The sequence below is a fragment of the Neodiprion virginianus genome, chromosome 1 (assembly GCF_021901495.1).
Source record: "Neodiprion virginianus isolate iyNeoVirg1 chromosome 1, iyNeoVirg1.1, whole genome shotgun sequence".
In the NCBI taxonomy this organism is placed as follows: domain Eukaryota; kingdom Metazoa; phylum Arthropoda; class Insecta; order Hymenoptera; family Diprionidae; genus Neodiprion; species Neodiprion virginianus.
Window position 1 is genome coordinate 6856120 of NC_060877.1, and position 18049 is coordinate 6874168.

Sequence of the window (18049 nt, forward strand, 5' to 3'; positions counted from 1 at the left end):
TTAAATTTGTCTTTATTTCGCAGCCTAAAATCTTTCGTTTGATAAGACTATGAGGCTTATGTGACTGTTTTGAAATAATTTTGCAAACACAGTCTGTGGATTTCGTGTCATCAGATTGTGATATTGCGTAGTTAGTCATTTACGCATTTCAAAACAAAAAATTTCATCTTACCCTTATACAATCCAATTTCTTTACAGTAATTCGGATTTCAAGGTTTTCTTTTTTTTTTAATAAAATCGATACAACGTAATTACGATTTGCGATTTATTCACGTATTACATAGGCGTGTTATTTCCAACAGAGTTTTTCATTAACGTGCTACCTACTAAGATTACAAGTTTAGACGATAAATTGGAGCAGTGAAAAATCGCTGGATTAAAACACCTTTCCAAAGTGTACAAATCGATTAATTCTCGCATGTATTTCGTGCCCTTCTGTTAACCAGACAGGAGTATGCAATTGTGTATTTATAAACGTTCTACGATCAATCCGATCAACCTTACTAAAAACAATCAAAGGTCGGAATTAAAGATCGTTGTTGAATATTCGAAATTGATGGCAAGGAATTTCATGGCTAACAGATATACAGTTAAGTAATTTAAAAATAATGTGTCAAGTTAAAGTGATAACATTTATTACGCATGGTAGAAAGTAATGAAAAAAATTATTATTACAAGTAGTATAAGGAAGACGATGAAAACGACAGCCCAGGAAATAAAACAACTCTGCTTTGTTCGTTTTTTTTTTTTTTTTTTTTTTCAGTTTGGTTTTGTGGAAACAATTTTACCTGGTAGAAACCGGAATTGTTGGATCAATTCAATAACACTCTTCGATATCATAAGTTACGGAGTGAAGATATAAGTATGTAAATGTATACTACATAAAATTGAGCGGCGTTGAAAAACAACCGCGAAATTAGAAACTGTTGTTGTACATAGTTAGCCACAACCAATCAAGTTTTATTCTCGATTTATATATATTTGAACAATTTAACCTTACCTACAGCAAGGTACAAGGTAAACACACACATATAATATATCTATGTTTGAATTAAGCTAACAAGCTTTTGAAGAGTGTATCTACATTGGACCCAATAAATCAAGTATAAAAATTACAATCAATTAAAAGTAAAGTGATTCATAGGATCAGCTTATACGAGGCAGACGTAGTAACATCAGATTTAATTCTTTCTAAATTATTTAAATATCTACGAGGTTTAATCGAGCAAAAGAAAAACTTCACATCGGTGTTAAGCTCTCTTTCGTGTGCGCTTGGGATAACGGAAAGACATTATTTCTTTGGAGATTTGGCGTCGTTATTATAACTATTGGTTTTAAAAGAGAAAAAAAAAGAACTTTTTTTATTAGTCGAAAGCTCGCTATTTTTATCAAATGATAACTTTTGCTTTTCATTACCAAGGTGTTCACAATTATCCTATAGCCATAATTAAAGCTATACAAATATTTCAGCATTGAGAAAAGATGTTCGGATACATGCAGAAGATAAGTAAAACTCTCAATTTTGCGTGATTGCGAAGACTTCAAGTTTTACACGCTATTCCTAAGACCACTGAAATCTAATTTGCTGGACACCCGGATAATGAGATCAAATTTATCCAGTGTGCGACACCCGCGGTGTTGCGGGGAATTTACTAGAATGGTGTACAGAGCCACTGGTATATTTTATTGCCATGTTCTCTTCGATTCTCTTTGATCCTCGGGTACACGCAGGATAAAATGATGACAAGGCAGTGAGCAGAGTCGCGTTAGACCTGTATGGCGTATTGGTTCTAGTATATCTAGTTGATACGTTTGCCTCGCATTGAATAACGTGGATAGAGATGATGATAGTTTTATGCAACTGGTTAATTAAAATGCAAACAGTCATTCAAGTATCCCAGCCTAGTATCTACAGCTCTCCACTATCAACGATGGTAATCTTCTTGGTAGTCTTGCCGCTCTGAGTACCCATGGATTCCAGCTGAAAATAAAAGCAAATGAAACACGGTTAGCTACATTTCTTGCTCAGCATTCTGAGGGCAAACTTCAAGCTGAGTTTCTATAAATAGAAAATAGTTCGCAAGTCGTGAAGTGAGTATCTCTTTCACAGCTCTTCAAATGTTTCTCAATTCCAACAAGTTTCAGTCAATTAAAAATCTAATTAGAATACCGCTTCTGCTTAAAATTCCCTAACTTTCAGCAAGATTACTGGTTCTTTGAACAAGCCAGTTTCACCCTAGTTTGGACTAGGACGACAAATGAGTAAAATATTCACCTTCTTAACAATGTCCATTCCTTCAACAACTTTACCAAAGACAACGTGCTTGTTATCAAGCCAGCTGGTCTTAGCAGTTGTGATGAAGAACTGGCTGCCGTTGGTGTTGGGCCCTGCGTTAGCCATGGAAAGAGTGCCAGGCTCAAGATGCTTCAGGGTAAAGTTTTCGTCCTCGAATTTATTGCCATAGATTGACTTTCCTCCAGTACCATTGTGGTTGGTGAAGTCACCACCCTGGCACATGAAGTTGGGGATCACTCTGTGGAAACTGCTACCCTTGTAGCCATAGCCCTTCTCGCCTGTGCACAGTGCACGGAAATTTTCTACCGTCTTAGGAACGACATCGCTTCTCAGCTGAAATTGGTGGGGGAAAAAAAATTGAAGTTAAGTAACAAGGAAGTGGAATAATTGGATAGAATAATTTGTATCGGTAGAAATACGTGGGTGTAAGAGCAGAAAAAGAACATATCCATGTCGAAAAATTTTCAGGAACAAATCGAGTCCGCGGCGAGTTTTTGGAATAAAAAAATTGATACCTTTTTGTAATAAGGTGTTTGTTATGAAGTATATCAATGCGATATCTTGATAATAAGAGAGTGCAAAGATAATAATGTTGATATAAAACAGCTGTCTTGGTACAGCAAGCGGAGGCGTATACATAATATATAGTAATGAATGAATCACAAGCTGACGTACGATATACCGTACATAACAGTAAAAAATGGTGAGATACATCATTATAACAATTCATTAAGCGTTAAATTGAACTGACAATTTAATCCGGATTAAAGAACATTATCGTTATAACGCAACGCGTTGATAAAATATGCGGTGAAATAATCATATCCGCGATGGGTATAGGATGCCAAAGTACAATCACGATCCCAAAGTGAATGGAAAATTTTGGAGAATCATGCGGTAACGCCGAAGGTCGGCATGGCCGGATATGGCAGAGCAGAGGAAGAGAATCGTTGCACGTGTGAAAACGCGAACAATGGGAACAAATATCGGGCAATATTGGAAATATTTTGTCGAAGGATTGACGAAGAATAGAAATGCAAAGATTCGTCGCCGATTCGTAGTGAAATACCGATTCCAAAGTTGTTAGATTAATAGTGGCCGGCAGAGTATCCAAGATGGTGACCGGTGTTAAAACGGAACCGTGTTAATGGCGGGGTCAATGAGTCGGCGTTATTAAGCGGTTATTTTATAAAATAGTGGATAAATATTTACCTCCATAACGATGCGACCGACGGACTTGCCGTCGGCGGCCATATCGAAGAAAACTCGTGGTAATCCCATTTTCGTTACTTTCGAAGAAAAGTTTCTTAGAGACTCTGAGAACGACGGACTGCTGCAGGCGGCAACTCCCAAGCGGCTGAAGGTCGAATCAATTGACAGTCGTCCTACCCGGCAGATCGATGCTAACGCCATTTTAACCAAGCCGGAAATTAATTATGAACAATGAGAATACAACAATTACGCGATACCACGAAATACTACGAGGCTGTAAACTCCCTGCTGATAATTTACGGAGACGTTATTACGTAAGAAAGCGTTACTTTTAGATCAAATATTAGTTGATTATTGAGTGCGGCACCATGCTGAAGCACGCCGACCAATCGGAGCGCTTGTTTCACCCTAGAAACAAAACTATTCCTGAGGAATGCGTCGCTAAGCCTCGTCCGCGCCACAAAAATCGAACTATACCCACAGACGCTCGTTGATCGTTATAAACTGCGTTTACGTATTAAAAATCCATGAGATATTCCGTTAACTAAAGGTTACTCTTATACAGACATGCTTAAGGATTTTAATACCAAAATCCAATAGAAATGTACTGGATTTAGCTATTTGATGTCGCTAAAATATATCCACCAGATTTCAGAAATTTTTAACCATTCAAATTTCGCTCGTTAAATTAACCGGCAGTTCAGATCAACATAATGTTAGAATTTCGATAAAACCGAGGTAAACGCTGTATTTTCTCATTTAAATATCTTTGTGATCGCAATTTAAAATCAGGTGGATGGAAATTACTTGGTATTAGAATTTATACAATTCAAACAATGACTGCGATTAGGGTTGTAGATTTACCATTCCTATACTCTAATGAGTCAATATAACTACCAACGGAAAGCCGAAGTGATCAATCAATGAATTTTATACATTTCAGCGAATCAATATTATTTAAATTTAGATATTTTCATTCATCCAATAATTTTATGTCGACCTTAAACCGTACTAATCCGTATTAACCTCACCAGCTTGACTCTACCATAGTAACAAGAAAAATGGCGTCGAAGTGAAGGACGCCCTGAGCAGAATCCATACAGTTTGACAATATTTTCTACATCGACACATGAAAATAATAATCACTGCCAGCCATGAGTAACCTTTCACCCTTTGGAGCCGGTAAAAATCCGCCGTGGGTTCGTAATGCAGGTAATGACAAGAAAAAAAAAGAAAAAGACGCATTTATAACAAGGTTTATTTTGTCTGAACAATAGCTACATAGGTATATTCACTGATCTTTGACAAACCATTGTGAATATCAGTCGACGTAAATATCGACGCCACAATTCGCTGATTGACGTTGTCATATATCACTGGTTAAATACTTGAATGAGAAAGAATTATACGCATGAGTCTTACATGTCAATACCTCAATCAAAGCTATGTGGAATGGAATTTTGTACTTATGCCAGTCACTGAGGATTCAGGTTACAAATGAAAATAGTTCCTCGACGGTTCTTCGATCGTCGCATTTGTCCCTGCGTGCATTGTTTTGTAGTGTTTAGTATCATCATTTATACACATATAATTAACGTGCTCATTAATGAAACAAAATTCCCAACGCCTTGACGATTGATCATCAACATTGAGATTTTAGTTTTATTTAATTTTGTGTACTCGTATTGTGATGCGTTCAAGTTTTTTTCTTCATAAATAACAGTATAATAATGTTTATTCCAACTGTAATCTTTGTTGGCGTAGGTCAAGGAATCCAAAACATTCAACATCAAATGTTGGGCCAAGCCATGGGAGGTATGGGTGGGCAGCCCATGGTTCAGTATCAGCAACAGACGCAACAAGTATATCAGCCAAACCTAGGCCTACAGCAGGTTTGTTTTACACATTGTTTCAATGCGGAAATACGACATAATTTGTAAGGAATACATTAGGAACGAGTATTATAACCTGCTGTAGCTTAGTTTTGATTGCAAAGTCAAAGAAAATTAATAATATGTCTGAATCAAAATTCCATTAGATGTAGAAATTTTTTTTCAGACATATCGATCTGCTAAGCTATGTAAAATTGACAAATTTATTTCAGATATTTATCAATGTTCCACATATAACAGATGCATTAGTGTTTCTTTTACTATTTATATATACATATATATATATATATATATATGTGTGTGTGTGTGTACATATATATACATATATGTATACATCATGTAGTCCAAGTCTATTACATATACCCATGCTTATTTAATTTTCATTTACATAACATAGCCAAACATTACAATGGCATCTATGGCGAGTCTTGGCTCAAATTTACCCAGTGGTATAGCTGGCCAACTTTATCCACAAGTGGCAACTGTGTCCTACCCTGCACCGCGAGCCCTCAATACAAATGCGTTTCAACAGTCTGTAGCAAACGTTGCGCAACAAGTACAACAGAATGTTTCCGCCTCATCTACAAAGCAGCGAGTCTTCACGGGCACAGTGACTAAAGTACATGACAACTTTGGTTTTGTCGATGAAGATGTTTTCTTTCAAACAAGGTGAGTTGTGGACCGAAACTAAATTCGCAAATAAAATTGTACTAGGAGTCGTGCTATGTCGCTTCAGCTATTCTTAAGGTTAAATTCCATGACGGAATGTGCAACTTTTATTAATTTCATAATATTGAAATGAAGATGTTGTCATCAGGCAATGAAACTGATTGACAATAGTACCTATTAATATTAATTGTATGTAGCAAGTCTGGAAATATACTAATGATGAATTGCAAATCATGTTCAATGATGTCATTGAAATTAGTAATAACTAAATAACTAATGAACACTTTCTTATGTTACTTTCAATTATTTCAACAGATGATGTACACATACTATTATTATTGTATTACATTTTCAGTGCATGTGTCAAAGGTTCAAATCCAATTGTTGGTGATCGTGTCTTGGTAGAAGCCTCTTACAATTCATCAATGCCATTCAAATGGAACGCAACACGGATTCAGGTACTGCCAATGGGATCAAATACGAATAATGTTAATCCTCCACCGGTTCAAAATCAACCATCTAGACCACAGTCAAATAGGACTTCAGGAAGTTACAATGCAGTTCCTCCTCCGAATGAAAATTCAAGCAACAGGTGTGAATTCAGCCAAATATATTACCATAAATCATTTACACACTTGAAATTTTGTCATTGACAGCGTTTATACTCACCTTATGGTAACTTTTGTTGCAGATTTGCTGCTAACGCTAGTAGCAACAACAGTAATAATCGTAACAAGGGTGGAAGAGTTAGAGAAAGATCACCCAGAGATCGTAGAAACGATGATGAAGATGTAGAAAGAAAGCGCAGACGAGAAGACCGGATCAGAGAACGTGAAAAAAAGGAAGAGCGGAGCCCGTCAAGGACACGAAGGAGCAAGTCACCAAGACCACGCCGACGTACAAGGGTTGTACCACGATACATGGTCCAGATACCAAAAATAGCTCTAGATTTGTAAGTTTCAATCTCACGTTTTTGGAGTGGACCAATAACAAATAGCTATGTACAATACATTTGTGAATCTGCCTTATAAATGACAGGTGTAATAACCACTCTCTTCTATTTTTTGTTTATTTCAGACCTGAAGCTGATGTACTAGAAATTCGACGACGTTATCAGAACATGTACATTCCTAGCGATTTCTTCTCTACAAACTTTAGATGGGTAGACGCGTTTCCGCCACACATGCCATTCACGCTCAATAAGCCATGTTCTTTCCATGTAATGCACAAAGATGTCGAGTCTTACTTTGAAAATACTACAGTACTGGAACCTCCAGATGCAGATTACCTCTTTTCGGCAAAGGTACGTCAGATAACAATAAATTTGTTTTGTAGATCAAGTGTCAGTCTTGATAACACAAAAAATCAATCCCTGGATTATTTTGCTCACAGGTCATGCTTATGTCTATGCCTGCAATGGAAGAAATTTACAAACGATGCTGCGGTGTTACGGAAGATAGAGATCCAGATCGGGACTATGTACATCCGACTCGACTCATCAATTTTTTAGTTGGTTTACGTGGCAAGAATGAGACAATGGCGATTGGAGGCCCTTGGAGTCCTTCTTTAGACGGACTTAATCCAGAGAAAGATCCTTCTGTTCTAATTAGGACAGCAGTTAGGACGTGCAAGGCTTTGACTGGCATAGATCTGTCCAATTGTACACAATGGTACGTCACCTTAATATTTTGGCAAATTCATTTCTCTGCTGATCTATGCTCATGTCGTATGATGGTGACTGATATTTAATAGTTCCAAGTAGCGAACTGTTTGTAAAAATGCTCTTGTACAGACTACTATGATTGGTCGGCGTCATTAATTCTTGGTTGGTTTAAGTTCTGGTATAATTAGTTTTCCCTGGAATGAAATTTTGTATATTGTCGTTATACTTACATTTAATCTTCTTCGTTTTAAGTACTGTGAGGTAAGTAATTTTCAGTGTATAATATTGTTTTGCCCTATGCGCCATTGTTCATACTTTGTAGTATCCAACAGCGGCTTCGTGTCATCTATCATTTATAACTCGAAAAGCAATTCCGAGCTTGTCATACACATCCATGGCCATTTTTCATGTTCTATATTACACATTTCGGAAGGGGTAGACGAACTGCTTCAACGGCGTTGTCCATCTACATGCAACACTCGCTGAGCTTGTCATATATATTTTCTTTTTTGCAATATTTCAAAGGAACTTGTAATACTTGATTTGAAGGAGCGATCCGCCAATTGGTTTTCATCGTTCTAATAGACACAAAGAACAAAAACAATTCGATTAAAATTAACAGTAATTCATTCGTTACGAAATCCGCTGTACGAAGGAGGTACACGATTGGATACCGAACTGGATATTTCCACTGGAAGTTGGAAACTATGACGGACAAATTTTGGTTTAATTTTTTATTTTTGTTAACGCTGAACGTCGTCGTGTGCCGTGGCGTAGCTTTGTGTGCAGAGCGTCACCTGGCGAATTGAGCAGGCTAAAGTTTAGCGTTTAAGCCAAAGCTGGCCGGCATTAACCTGAGTTGACGTTTGGGTATTGTTTTTCCTTGCGGCACAGGTACCGCTTCTTGGAGCTCTACTACAGACGAGCGGAGACGACCCACAAATCGGGACGAGTCGTGCCGTCTCGTGTTGAAACCGTCATACTATTTCTCCCAGATGTTTGGAGCTGTGTACCGACCAGACTGGAGTGGGACGGGCTGCACCTGAACTATAAGAAACAACTGGAGCGAAAGCTGCTACGAGCTGCCTCTAACCCAGACGATGCTGATCCTGCCAATGACGCTGACGAGGCTGCCGCTGCTGATCAAAAGGCACTACCCACACCATCCCATATTACTTTTTTACCTTTTTATTCATTACATTATTACATAATCGTGCTGCTGTCTTCAACTACTAAACTGATTCTTCAGTTAATACCTGTCCAGTTACCAATCGATCGCGTAGTCGTCATTTATCGGTCCTTGGGTTTCGTTAGTTTGCGGCTTTTATGCTCATTCCTCACATTACTGCTGATAAAATGATATTGTAATCTGAGCTTACGAATTCTATCTACAAGCTTACTTTATCACAATTTATAAAAATTTTTAATTCAAGTTCAAGCAATTTGATCGAATACTTGATTATGTTTCGTATTTCTTTCACATTTCAAATATTGAGCGTACTGTGTTGACATTTATTTATGATTTTTTCAAACAGCTTCATTCCAATGTTTCATAATCACTGTAATTATGGCTATCGTCAGCCAATTGGTAGATTATGGCAAACACCCAATTAGCCTCTGACAGTTTCATTGTGTACGCAAGTCCAAACGAGCAAGCCTAGCTCGGAGAAGAGCGCAGCCGAGTCATTCCCCTTTCCCGAAATCCTCCATCGTCAGTTGAAAATTGTTAAAAAGTACTGAATTATTTATTTCATCGTCCTTTTTTATGTACTACTGCATTTTATTGATATTACTTGTCCGTAACAAACCAACCAACCAACCACACCGACACCAGAGCCAGGATTCTAAGAGAGTCTAGCAGTTACTCGAGTCACATGTGAAGGTCAACGTGAATTATATGTTGTAATAATGTGCATGAATGTTGAGAGAATGACCAGAGGAGAGATTGCTTTTCATTAGTTATAGGAACTGCTTCTGTTTGTAGTTTTTGATGATGATTCTCATTACCTCTAGTTGACCTCTACTTTTTCTTTTCAGGAAGAATCCATTACTCAGAAGAAGGTGCCCACTCACTACTCTGAGCTTGATCCAAAGACGATGAATGTAAGTCTTCAGGAATCAGCTTATACCTAACAAATGGGCCTTGCAGTATATTTATACCATCTAGAATTTTTCAAAGTCATTTTTCTGTCCAGGTAAACGACTTACGACAAGAATTGGCTGCTCGTAACTTGGGTTTCAAAGGACTGCGGTCTCAATTAATGGCAAAGCTAACAAAGGCCATTAAATCGGAGCAGGCCAAGGAGGAAGGACGACAGGAAGAGGCAGATGATAACGAGAAAGATGATTCACCACCACCAAAAGAAGAGCCCAAAGATGAAAAGAAGGTGAAGGATAAGGAGGTATACGGTCATGGTTAATGATTTGTCAATTTAGATTGACAAAATCATATTTCTTGGGAATACAACATTTGTATGCTTTATTGACTATACCGCTATCCTTACAGCACGACGATGATAAGAAAAAAGTTTACGAACGTGAGCGGATTCTTCTTGAAAAACGATATTCTCTTCCGGAAGCCTCTCACATCATCGTCCATCCTTCAAGAACTGCAAAAAATGGAAAATTTGACTGTACTGTTATGTCGCTTAGTGTTTTGTTGGATTACAGGCCAGAAGATACAAAAGTGCGTACAATACATGAGTTTCATAACTGAGATAAGGTTGAATAATTTGCGGAAAGTTCATGATTCATTCACATCTGCTTTTAGGAACACTCATTCGAAGTATCCTTATTTGCTGAGCTGTTTAATGAGATGTTGATGCGAGACTTTGGTTTTCGAATTTATCGAGCATTGTGCAGTCTTCCGGAGAAAATTAAAGATAAAGAAGACGATAAAAAGAAAGAAAAAAAAGATGACAAAAAGGATGATAAGGATCGAAAGAAGGATGACGAAAAGAAGTCCAGAAAAGATGAGAAGAAAGATGATAAAAAGGATGAAAAGAAACGAGAGGGAAGTAAAGATAAAAAAGATGACAAAGATGTTAAGGCGAGAACTGATGAAAAGGGAGATAAAGACAAGGACAAAATGGAAGAAGATGAGGAGGATGACGACGAAGAATCTGAGGTAAGTTCGATCATTTTGAATTAAAATTCAAGTCACGTCCATAATGGATTTCAATAAACTGGCAATGATGTATAATATTATTTTTAGGATGATAATGACTCTACAAAGGATGGAAAGAAAGATAAAGACAAGGATGAAAAAAAGAGAAAAGCAAAGTTATTTACACATGATCCGTATTTACTTTTGGCGTTCGTCTATTTTGATCAAACGCACTGCGGTTACATATTTGATAAAGATATCGAAGAGTTAATTTATACTCTTGGATTAAATTTGTCTCGAGCACAGGCGCGAAAGTTAGTGCAAAAGGTTGTCACTAGAGATTCGTTACACTATCGTAAATTAACGGATAAATCTAAGGACGAAGATGTCAAGGATGATAAAAAAGAGGAAAAAAATATAGATAAACTAGAAATCGGTGGATGGGGAGACAACGAAGAAGTTTTGCGTTCACTTGCTCTCGGTATGTGAAGTTTATAAATATTTACTCTAAACTTGAATTCATTCTACTATCAATTCTCATTTACATCGAAATATATCTGGTTATTTTGTTTCATTTAGGAAACAAGAAATTACTGCCAGTATTCTTTGGAAGTGGCCCAGCATCAAAAAGAGCACGGAGAGAAGATGGTGAAAGTGGCGAGTGCGAAGGAGAGTCTATTCCAGAAGGTTTTGTACTTTATAAAGGCTCGTTGTTAGACGTTGAAAAATTGGTCAGTCAGCTGAAGCGATCTGAAAAGGCTCGACTTGATACGGAGGCTCGAATGATGGAACTTCAGCATGAGCTGGGCTCTGTTGGTGAAAAAGCGTCAAAGCAAGGCACGATGATAAAAGATCTTTCAGAGGATTTGAAATCATATAAGGACAAATTGAGAAACACGGATGATAAGCTGAAGAAAACCTCGGTAATGTGGTATTTCAATACATTACATACTGTAACTATATGTATGTGTAAGAAAATTTCACAATCTTCTTTTTTCAGGCTGAAACCCACACGTATTTAACCTCGTTGAAAAGTATATTTCATATAGCAGCTAAAGTAATTCCTGAATCTAAGAGGGTAGAAATAGTTGAAATTCAGGACGAGAAAGGAGTAGTTGAAGTAAATGGTGCGCAAGTCGAGCACAAATCTAAGTCAGACAGTCGATGGAGTGACAATAAAGTGAATGTTAAAAAAGAATCATCTGGTGGAGACACTGATAAAGAAAAAAAGTAACCATTCGAAAGAGATTATTATTTATTAGTTATAAGAGTATATCATTACAGATTCGTCATTATATCGGCGAATGAATTTTTTACATCGCGGGAATGATTTCCATGCCAGAAAAAGCGAGAGTTGTTTAAAAAAAGCAGTAAACAAAAGTTTACTTTGAAAAATAGTAAATGAAAACAAAGGATAACATTTTGAATAATTTTCCAATGTGAATGGAATAGAATAGCGAAAAAAGAACGACGTTGCACGTGCTTTTTGTTTATTCAGTGTTTCAGTGCCGTCAGAATAAACAAAGAGCCATTACGATTTGTAAAATTTTCAAGATATTGGAATACTTCGACATAATTCGATCCAAACACATGGACAACGCAATGACAATTATGTAAAACTTATAATAAAATCTTGATCGACGTATGTTTTGTTTAACACACGTAACTAAAGAGTTTTTATACATGTTCATTGCCAATTGGGTTTAGTTCCTGCATACAGCGACAAATCTAAATAGAGAAGAAAGAATAATATCTAGTTACCCTTAGTAAGATAAGCCTTTAAGTCCATTCTTGTGTTACATTTAAGTGTGCGGTCGACAGTCTCGTCATACAGATATTAAGTACCCCCCGCCCCATCCACCGCCCCCTACAAAAAAAGTACTCTTCGGAAATCCTGTTCGACAGTGAACAGTAGTTGAGTTGTTATGTTTTAGTCTGATTAAAAACGAAAAAAGCAACAGTGTTAAATTTGAGTTATTTATGTTCAACAGCTCGTGTGAAATGTACGAGTATGTATAAACTACTTTATTTAGGAAAAAAACATACATGCGTAAATATAAGTTGACGAATAAACAAATGTTTCGTAATGAAAAAACAAACCCATCACTTTATTATTTCTCTTCAATTATGGTACACCTATAGTACACTACTAACTACTAATCCCTGTTCGGTTGACCAATCAAAATCATGAGAAGGGGAACCTGAGGATGTGCCATGCCAGCGTTTTCCGTGTCCCGGAAATTATTGGCGGCTTTTGACACGAGATATATTACGAATCAAATTTCCTATAGCAAATGCAAGTCAGTGATATATTCACAATCACCCAGAAGGTAAACCATTTGCAACGTATTCAATACGTTACTACAGCGTTTATACCCACAGGGAAAACCTGGAAAATCGGAAAAACTCTAGAAATTTTTTACAGCAGGGAAAAGTTACGGAAAAGTTGGGGTATTTCAAATATCAGACTGGAGTTTTCAGTCTGTTGAAAAAATGAACTCGTTTTTATACAAAGTACTACTCTTGATCTGAGGGGAAAATAAACTGCACTTGACATTTTGTTTTGTCGCACGACTTCGTACATTCTATACATATTACTGAATACCAAACTTTATTCCGTTTTTGCTTACGGAAAATAAAAAGCTGTTTTTGAGTGGTTATTCACATACCTGTAGAAAAGTATCAAGTAAGTAATATTATAGGTATTGAGTACGGTTACGTCCGTAAATTAAATTTAGTCAGCGGAATAGTTTTTGAGGGATTACTGAAAGTACTCTGCTGATTTCGCAAACTACGAGTTGAAGTACTCAGGTGATACGACGAGGGCATTGCATAACTATGCTTAGCCTCGACGAATAGAAACTATTGTTAATACATGCAGTGAAAATAAATTGAAGGGGAGAACACTATTACCACTGAGTACGTTTATCTGATTTAATGTCAACGTATCATCACGAGTTTCGACGTAACTTTGCGCGTAAAATCGATTACCTGCAACCTGAATATAGTGCCAGCAGCGAATGCTGTGTTACAGCAAGAGAACAAAATACATCTTTAGTCATTTGTCTGCTGCTGGTGTTTCATTCGTAATTTCTTAACGTCAGTTGAAAGCGCCGCGCTTTTGATGGGGCATTTTCTGAGTTCATGGAGGTCCAATTAGTGAGGAGAGGGACATACAAATCGAACCTGAAACCAGAAATTTTCGGTCAAAAAATGAAGAAAAAGTATGGCTAACCCCTTCGCATTTTTGGCGAAAATTTTCGCGATTTCGAAAAGTGCTGAAACGAATTATTTGTGGCGCTATTCCGACGTAATTTTGCGAGAGAAATCGATTGGGCGCAGTCTCAATACGCTGCGATCAACGCATCGAAAGTTACAGCCAAAAAACGAAAACCTGAATTTTCGACATTTTTCAGCAGGTGCTTTTTTCCTCGTATCTTCTCTCCCGTTGATCCCACGCTCCGTTTGCTGCGTTTTCTGAGTTCCTTGGGGTCCAATTGGTCGGGAAAGAGTCATACGAATCAATTCTGAGACAAAAAATTTTTTGGTCAAAAAAAAAGGAAGGTTAACCCCTTCGCATTTTTGGCGAAAATTTTCGCGATTTCCAAAAGTGCTGGAATAAATTAATTGTGGCACTATTCCGACGTAATTTTGCGAGAGAAATCGATTGGGCGCAGTCCCAATACGCTGCGATCAACGCATCGAAAGTTACAGCCAAAAAACGAAAACCTGAATTTTCGACATTTTTCAGCAGGTGCTTTTTTCCTCGTATCTTCTCTTCCGTTGATCCCACGCTCCTTTTGCTGCGTTTTCTGAGTTCCTTGGGGTCCAATTGGTCGGGAAAGAGTCATACGAATCAATTCTGAGACCAAAAATTTTCGGCTCGAAAAATGAAGAAAAAGTAAGGCATTAAGAAAAATCGATTGGGGGCAGTTCCAATACGCTGCGATCAACGCATCGAAAGTTACAGCCAAAAAACAAAACCTGTGATTATATGAATCCTTACGTAATGTTTTCGATGTTTTCTTATACTGAAAATATTTATTGCTGTTCCAGGTACAACCCGAGGTGGTTATCGGTGGTTGTTCGAGGTGGTTGGCGATTGTTGGAGGTGGTCGGAGGTGGACGAGGAGGAGGACGAACGGAACTGAGTCTCAAAGCCCTGTTGATGTAAAAGCAGCTATTCGATAGAAATTATAGTTTATAGTTTACACAGCCCATTGCATGATATTTCATTATAAATACGTATGTTTCAATGTATTGAGGAATAATTTATCAAATATCCAGAGGTCATGTGCAAATAATAAATGAATTGATTCGACCGCAGTTTGATGTATTCATTAGAGCTTTCACAATAAATTTAAGCTTTGTTACTTCTTTTATTTTATTATGGATAATCAAAAACATTTCCGACTATTCGTGCTGTGGAAGCATGGGGATTAAACCAAATGTAGCAAAAGATTAGAAACAGTGTATGTGGAGTACGGGTATTTTTCTAATAATGCAAATAGAATAGAACACCACGCCTTGCGAATTAGCTTTCCAGACAGAGATGAATGATGAATTTGAGGGACTGCATTATCGTTGTTGAATACTCTATGCCTCATGGAAAAAGAAAATCTGTAACGATAAAATTGATGCACGGGATCATCGTCGACTTTAACTTTTGAAATGTCCTACCATTTCCGAACACCTCCAACCATCCTATTTACCTACATTACTAGATTAGCTATGATATGAAAAGAGAAGAATTATTCATTTCGAAATGGGATTCTATTCGACGCGCGCTCGATGCATTCCATAACATTAGTCTTCACAATTATTCCAACAACTTTTCATTTGCTCTCTCGATCTTGAATTTTCATAGGCATAGAATCGAAACGCTGTTTTAGCTGGTCGCAAGTGAAGCATCTGCGTTGGGTGGAGAAGCGGAATTGTTTTTCGAAAAATATTCGGATGGAAAAGAATTCAGAGTAACTGCAATACATAACGGATGCGCTAATTCTGAACGAGATGAAATGGATGCTTCGTATATGAGACAGTATTTAACGCTGCGTAGTGATTTAAAGACCTAGAAAGGTGATAGGGAGAGAAAGAACGACGCTTCTTAACACTTCGAGTGTATTTTAACACACATTTGAAAGATACGAGCGAAATTTTTCATCATCCAACTGTCGCAGAACGGCAGCGTTATTAGCCGACCCGTTCACTGAAGAATACATCTTCAGTCAACGGCTGACGATCGAAGGGCCTGGCCGCTTGAGTCTGGAATCGGCAGGAGAGATAAAGTGTGTATTTCTTGTATGGAATGTGAAAGCTAAAATCATTATACATCATATCATATCATCATACATCATACATCATACATCATACATCGTACATCATACATCATCATACATAGTATCAAAGTTCGAAACCAGAGTTCGGATGTCGGATGTCCAGAAAGTGACGTCACCAATTCAAAATCAGCTAGTCGAATTCCTCAGTCGGGAAACAACCGCGCAGTAGAGCGGACGGATGAGAGTCGCGCTCCGCAAATTTCGAGTACCGGGTTCTCAACCTCTCGGATCCCGCGCTTCGGGTCCGCTACGTATTTCGAGTACCGGGTTCTCAACCTCCCGGATCTACAATAAATTATTTCAATTCGTTTTTCGCGCAAGCCGAAATTCAGTAGCTGTCAGTCCGCTAATGAAATTTCTCGACTTCCACGATAAGCGCTCCGTGGTTCCTGGTTCACGTTTACAATAAATTATTTCAATTCGTTTTTCGCGCAACCCCAAATTCGGTAGCTGTCAGTCCGCTAATAAAATTTCTCGACTTCCACGATAAGCGCTCCGTCGTTCCTGGTTCACGTTTACAATAAATTATTTCAATTCGTTTTTCGCGCAACCCCAAATTCGGTAGCTGTCAGTCCGCGAATAAAATTTCTCGACTTCCACGATAAGCGCTCCGTGGTTCCTGGTTCACGTTTACAATAAATTATTTCAATTCGTTTTTCGCGCAAGCCGAAATTCAGTAGCTGTCAGTCCGCTAACAAAATTTCTCGACTTCCACGATAAGCGCTCCGTGGTTCCTGGTTCACGTTTACAATAAATTATTTCAATTCGTTTTTCGCGCAAGCCGAAATTCAGTAGCTGTCAGTCCGCTAATAAAATTTCTCGACTTCCACGATAAGCGCTCCGTGGTTCCTGGTTCACGTTTACAATAAATTATTTCAATTCGTTTTTCGCGCAACCCCAAATTCGGTAGCTGTCAGTCCGCTAATAAAATTTCTCGACTTCCACGATAAGCGCTCCGTGGTTCCTGGTTCACGTTTACAATAAATTATTTCAATTCGTTTTTCGCGCAACCCCAAATTCGGTAGCTGTCAGTCCGCTAATAAAATTTCTCGACTTCCACGATAAGCGCTCCGTGGTTCCTGGTTCACGTTTACAATAAATTATTTCAATTCGTTTTTCGCGCAAGCCGAAATTCAGTAGCTGTCAGTCCGCTAACAAAATTTCTCGACTTCCACGATAAGCGCTCCGTGGTTCCTGGTTCACGTTTACAATAAATTATTTCAATTCGTTTTTCGCGCAAGCCCATATTCAGTTGGTGTCAGTCCGCTAATAAAATTTCTCGACTTCCAGGATAAGCGCTCCGTGGTTCCTCGTTCATGTTTACAATAAATTATTTCAATTCGTTTTTCGCGCAACCCCAAATTCGGTAGCTGTCAGTCCGCTAATAAAATTTCTCGACTTCCACGATAAGCGCTCCGTGGTTCCTGGTTCACGTTTACAATAAATTATTTCAATTCGTTTTTCGCGCAAGCCGAAATTCAGTAGCTGTCAGTCCGCTAACAAAATTTCTCGACTTCCACGATAAGCGCTCCGTGGTTCCTGGTTCACGTTTACAATAAATTATTTCAATTCGTTTTTCGCGCAAGCCCATATTCAGTTGGTGTCAGTCCGCTAATAAAATTTCTCGACTTCCAGGATAAGCGCTCCGTGGTTCCTCGTTCATGTTTACAATAAATTATTTCAATTCGTTTTTCGCGCAAGCCGAAATTCAGTAACTGTCAGTCCGCTAATAAAATATCTCGACTTCCAGGATAAGCGCTCCGTGGTTCCTGGTTCACGTTTACAATAAATTATTTCAATTCGTTTTTCGCGCAACCCCAAATTCGGTAGCTGTCAGTCCGCTAATAAAATATCTCGACTTCCAGGATAAGC

The 18049-nt window shown here is 38.0% G+C and overlaps 2 protein-coding genes across 3 annotated transcripts; one reads left to right on the forward strand and one right to left on the reverse strand.

The window, feature by feature from the left end:
- Positions 1 to 248: 248 nt before the first annotated feature.
- LOC124306274 (peptidyl-prolyl cis-trans isomerase-like) lies at positions 249 to 3849 on the reverse strand. Its single transcript, XM_046766795.1, has 3 exons — positions 3509 to 3849; positions 2276 to 2629; positions 249 to 1981 (listed from the first exon to the last, which is right to left on the reverse strand). Exons 1-3 carry the CDS (start codon positions 3707 to 3709, stop codon positions 1910 to 1912), a joined length of 627 nt encoding a protein of 208 aa, XP_046622751.1. The 5' UTR covers positions 3710 to 3849; the 3' UTR covers positions 249 to 1909.
- Positions 3850 to 4570: 721 nt separating this feature from the next.
- LOC124299996 (cell division cycle and apoptosis regulator protein 1-like) lies at positions 4571 to 12926 on the forward strand. 2 transcript variants are annotated; one of them, XM_046753580.1, is made up of 15 exons: positions 4571 to 4720; positions 5273 to 5400; positions 5798 to 6069; positions 6425 to 6661; positions 6761 to 7021; positions 7147 to 7372; positions 7462 to 7739; positions 8627 to 8882; positions 9770 to 9835; positions 9928 to 10134; positions 10239 to 10418; positions 10503 to 10859; positions 10947 to 11319; positions 11418 to 11761; positions 11839 to 12926. In XM_046753580.1, exons 1-15 carry the CDS (start codon positions 4663 to 4665, stop codon positions 12070 to 12072), a joined length of 3477 nt encoding a protein of 1158 aa, XP_046609536.1. In that variant the 5' UTR covers positions 4571 to 4662; the 3' UTR covers positions 12073 to 12926. The 2 variants fall into 2 exon arrangements, with proteins under 2 accessions (XP_046609536.1, XP_046609545.1); XM_046753589.1 differs by having other exon boundaries at positions 9928 to 10119.
- The last annotated feature ends 5123 nt before the right edge of the window (positions 12927 to 18049 follow it).

Bases quoted from the DNA above. Each gene is read 5' to 3' on its own strand.
- LOC124306274 (XM_046766795.1), bottom strand. From the start codon at position 3,709: ATGGCGTTAGCATCGATCTGCCGGGTAGGACGACTGTCAATTGATTCG. The intron at 2,630-3,508 runs GTAAATATTTAT...CACCAATTTCAG, and splicing joins TCGGTCGCATCGTTATGGAG to CTGAGAAGCGATGTCGTTCC. The intron at 1,982-2,275 runs GTGAATATTTTA...TTTTATTTTCAG, and splicing joins GAATGGACATTGTTAAGAAG to CTGGAATCCATGGGTACTCA.
- LOC124299996 (XM_046753580.1), top strand. From the start codon at position 4,663: ATGAGTAACCTTTCACCCTTTGGAGCCGGTAAAAATCCGCCGTGGGTT. The intron at 5,401-5,797 runs GTTTGTTTTACA...TACATAACATAG, and splicing joins CAAACCTAGGCCTACAGCAG to CCAAACATTACAATGGCATC. The intron at 10,860-10,946 runs GTAAGTTCGATC...TATTATTTTTAG, and splicing joins ATGACGACGAAGAATCTGAG to GATGATAATGACTCTACAAA.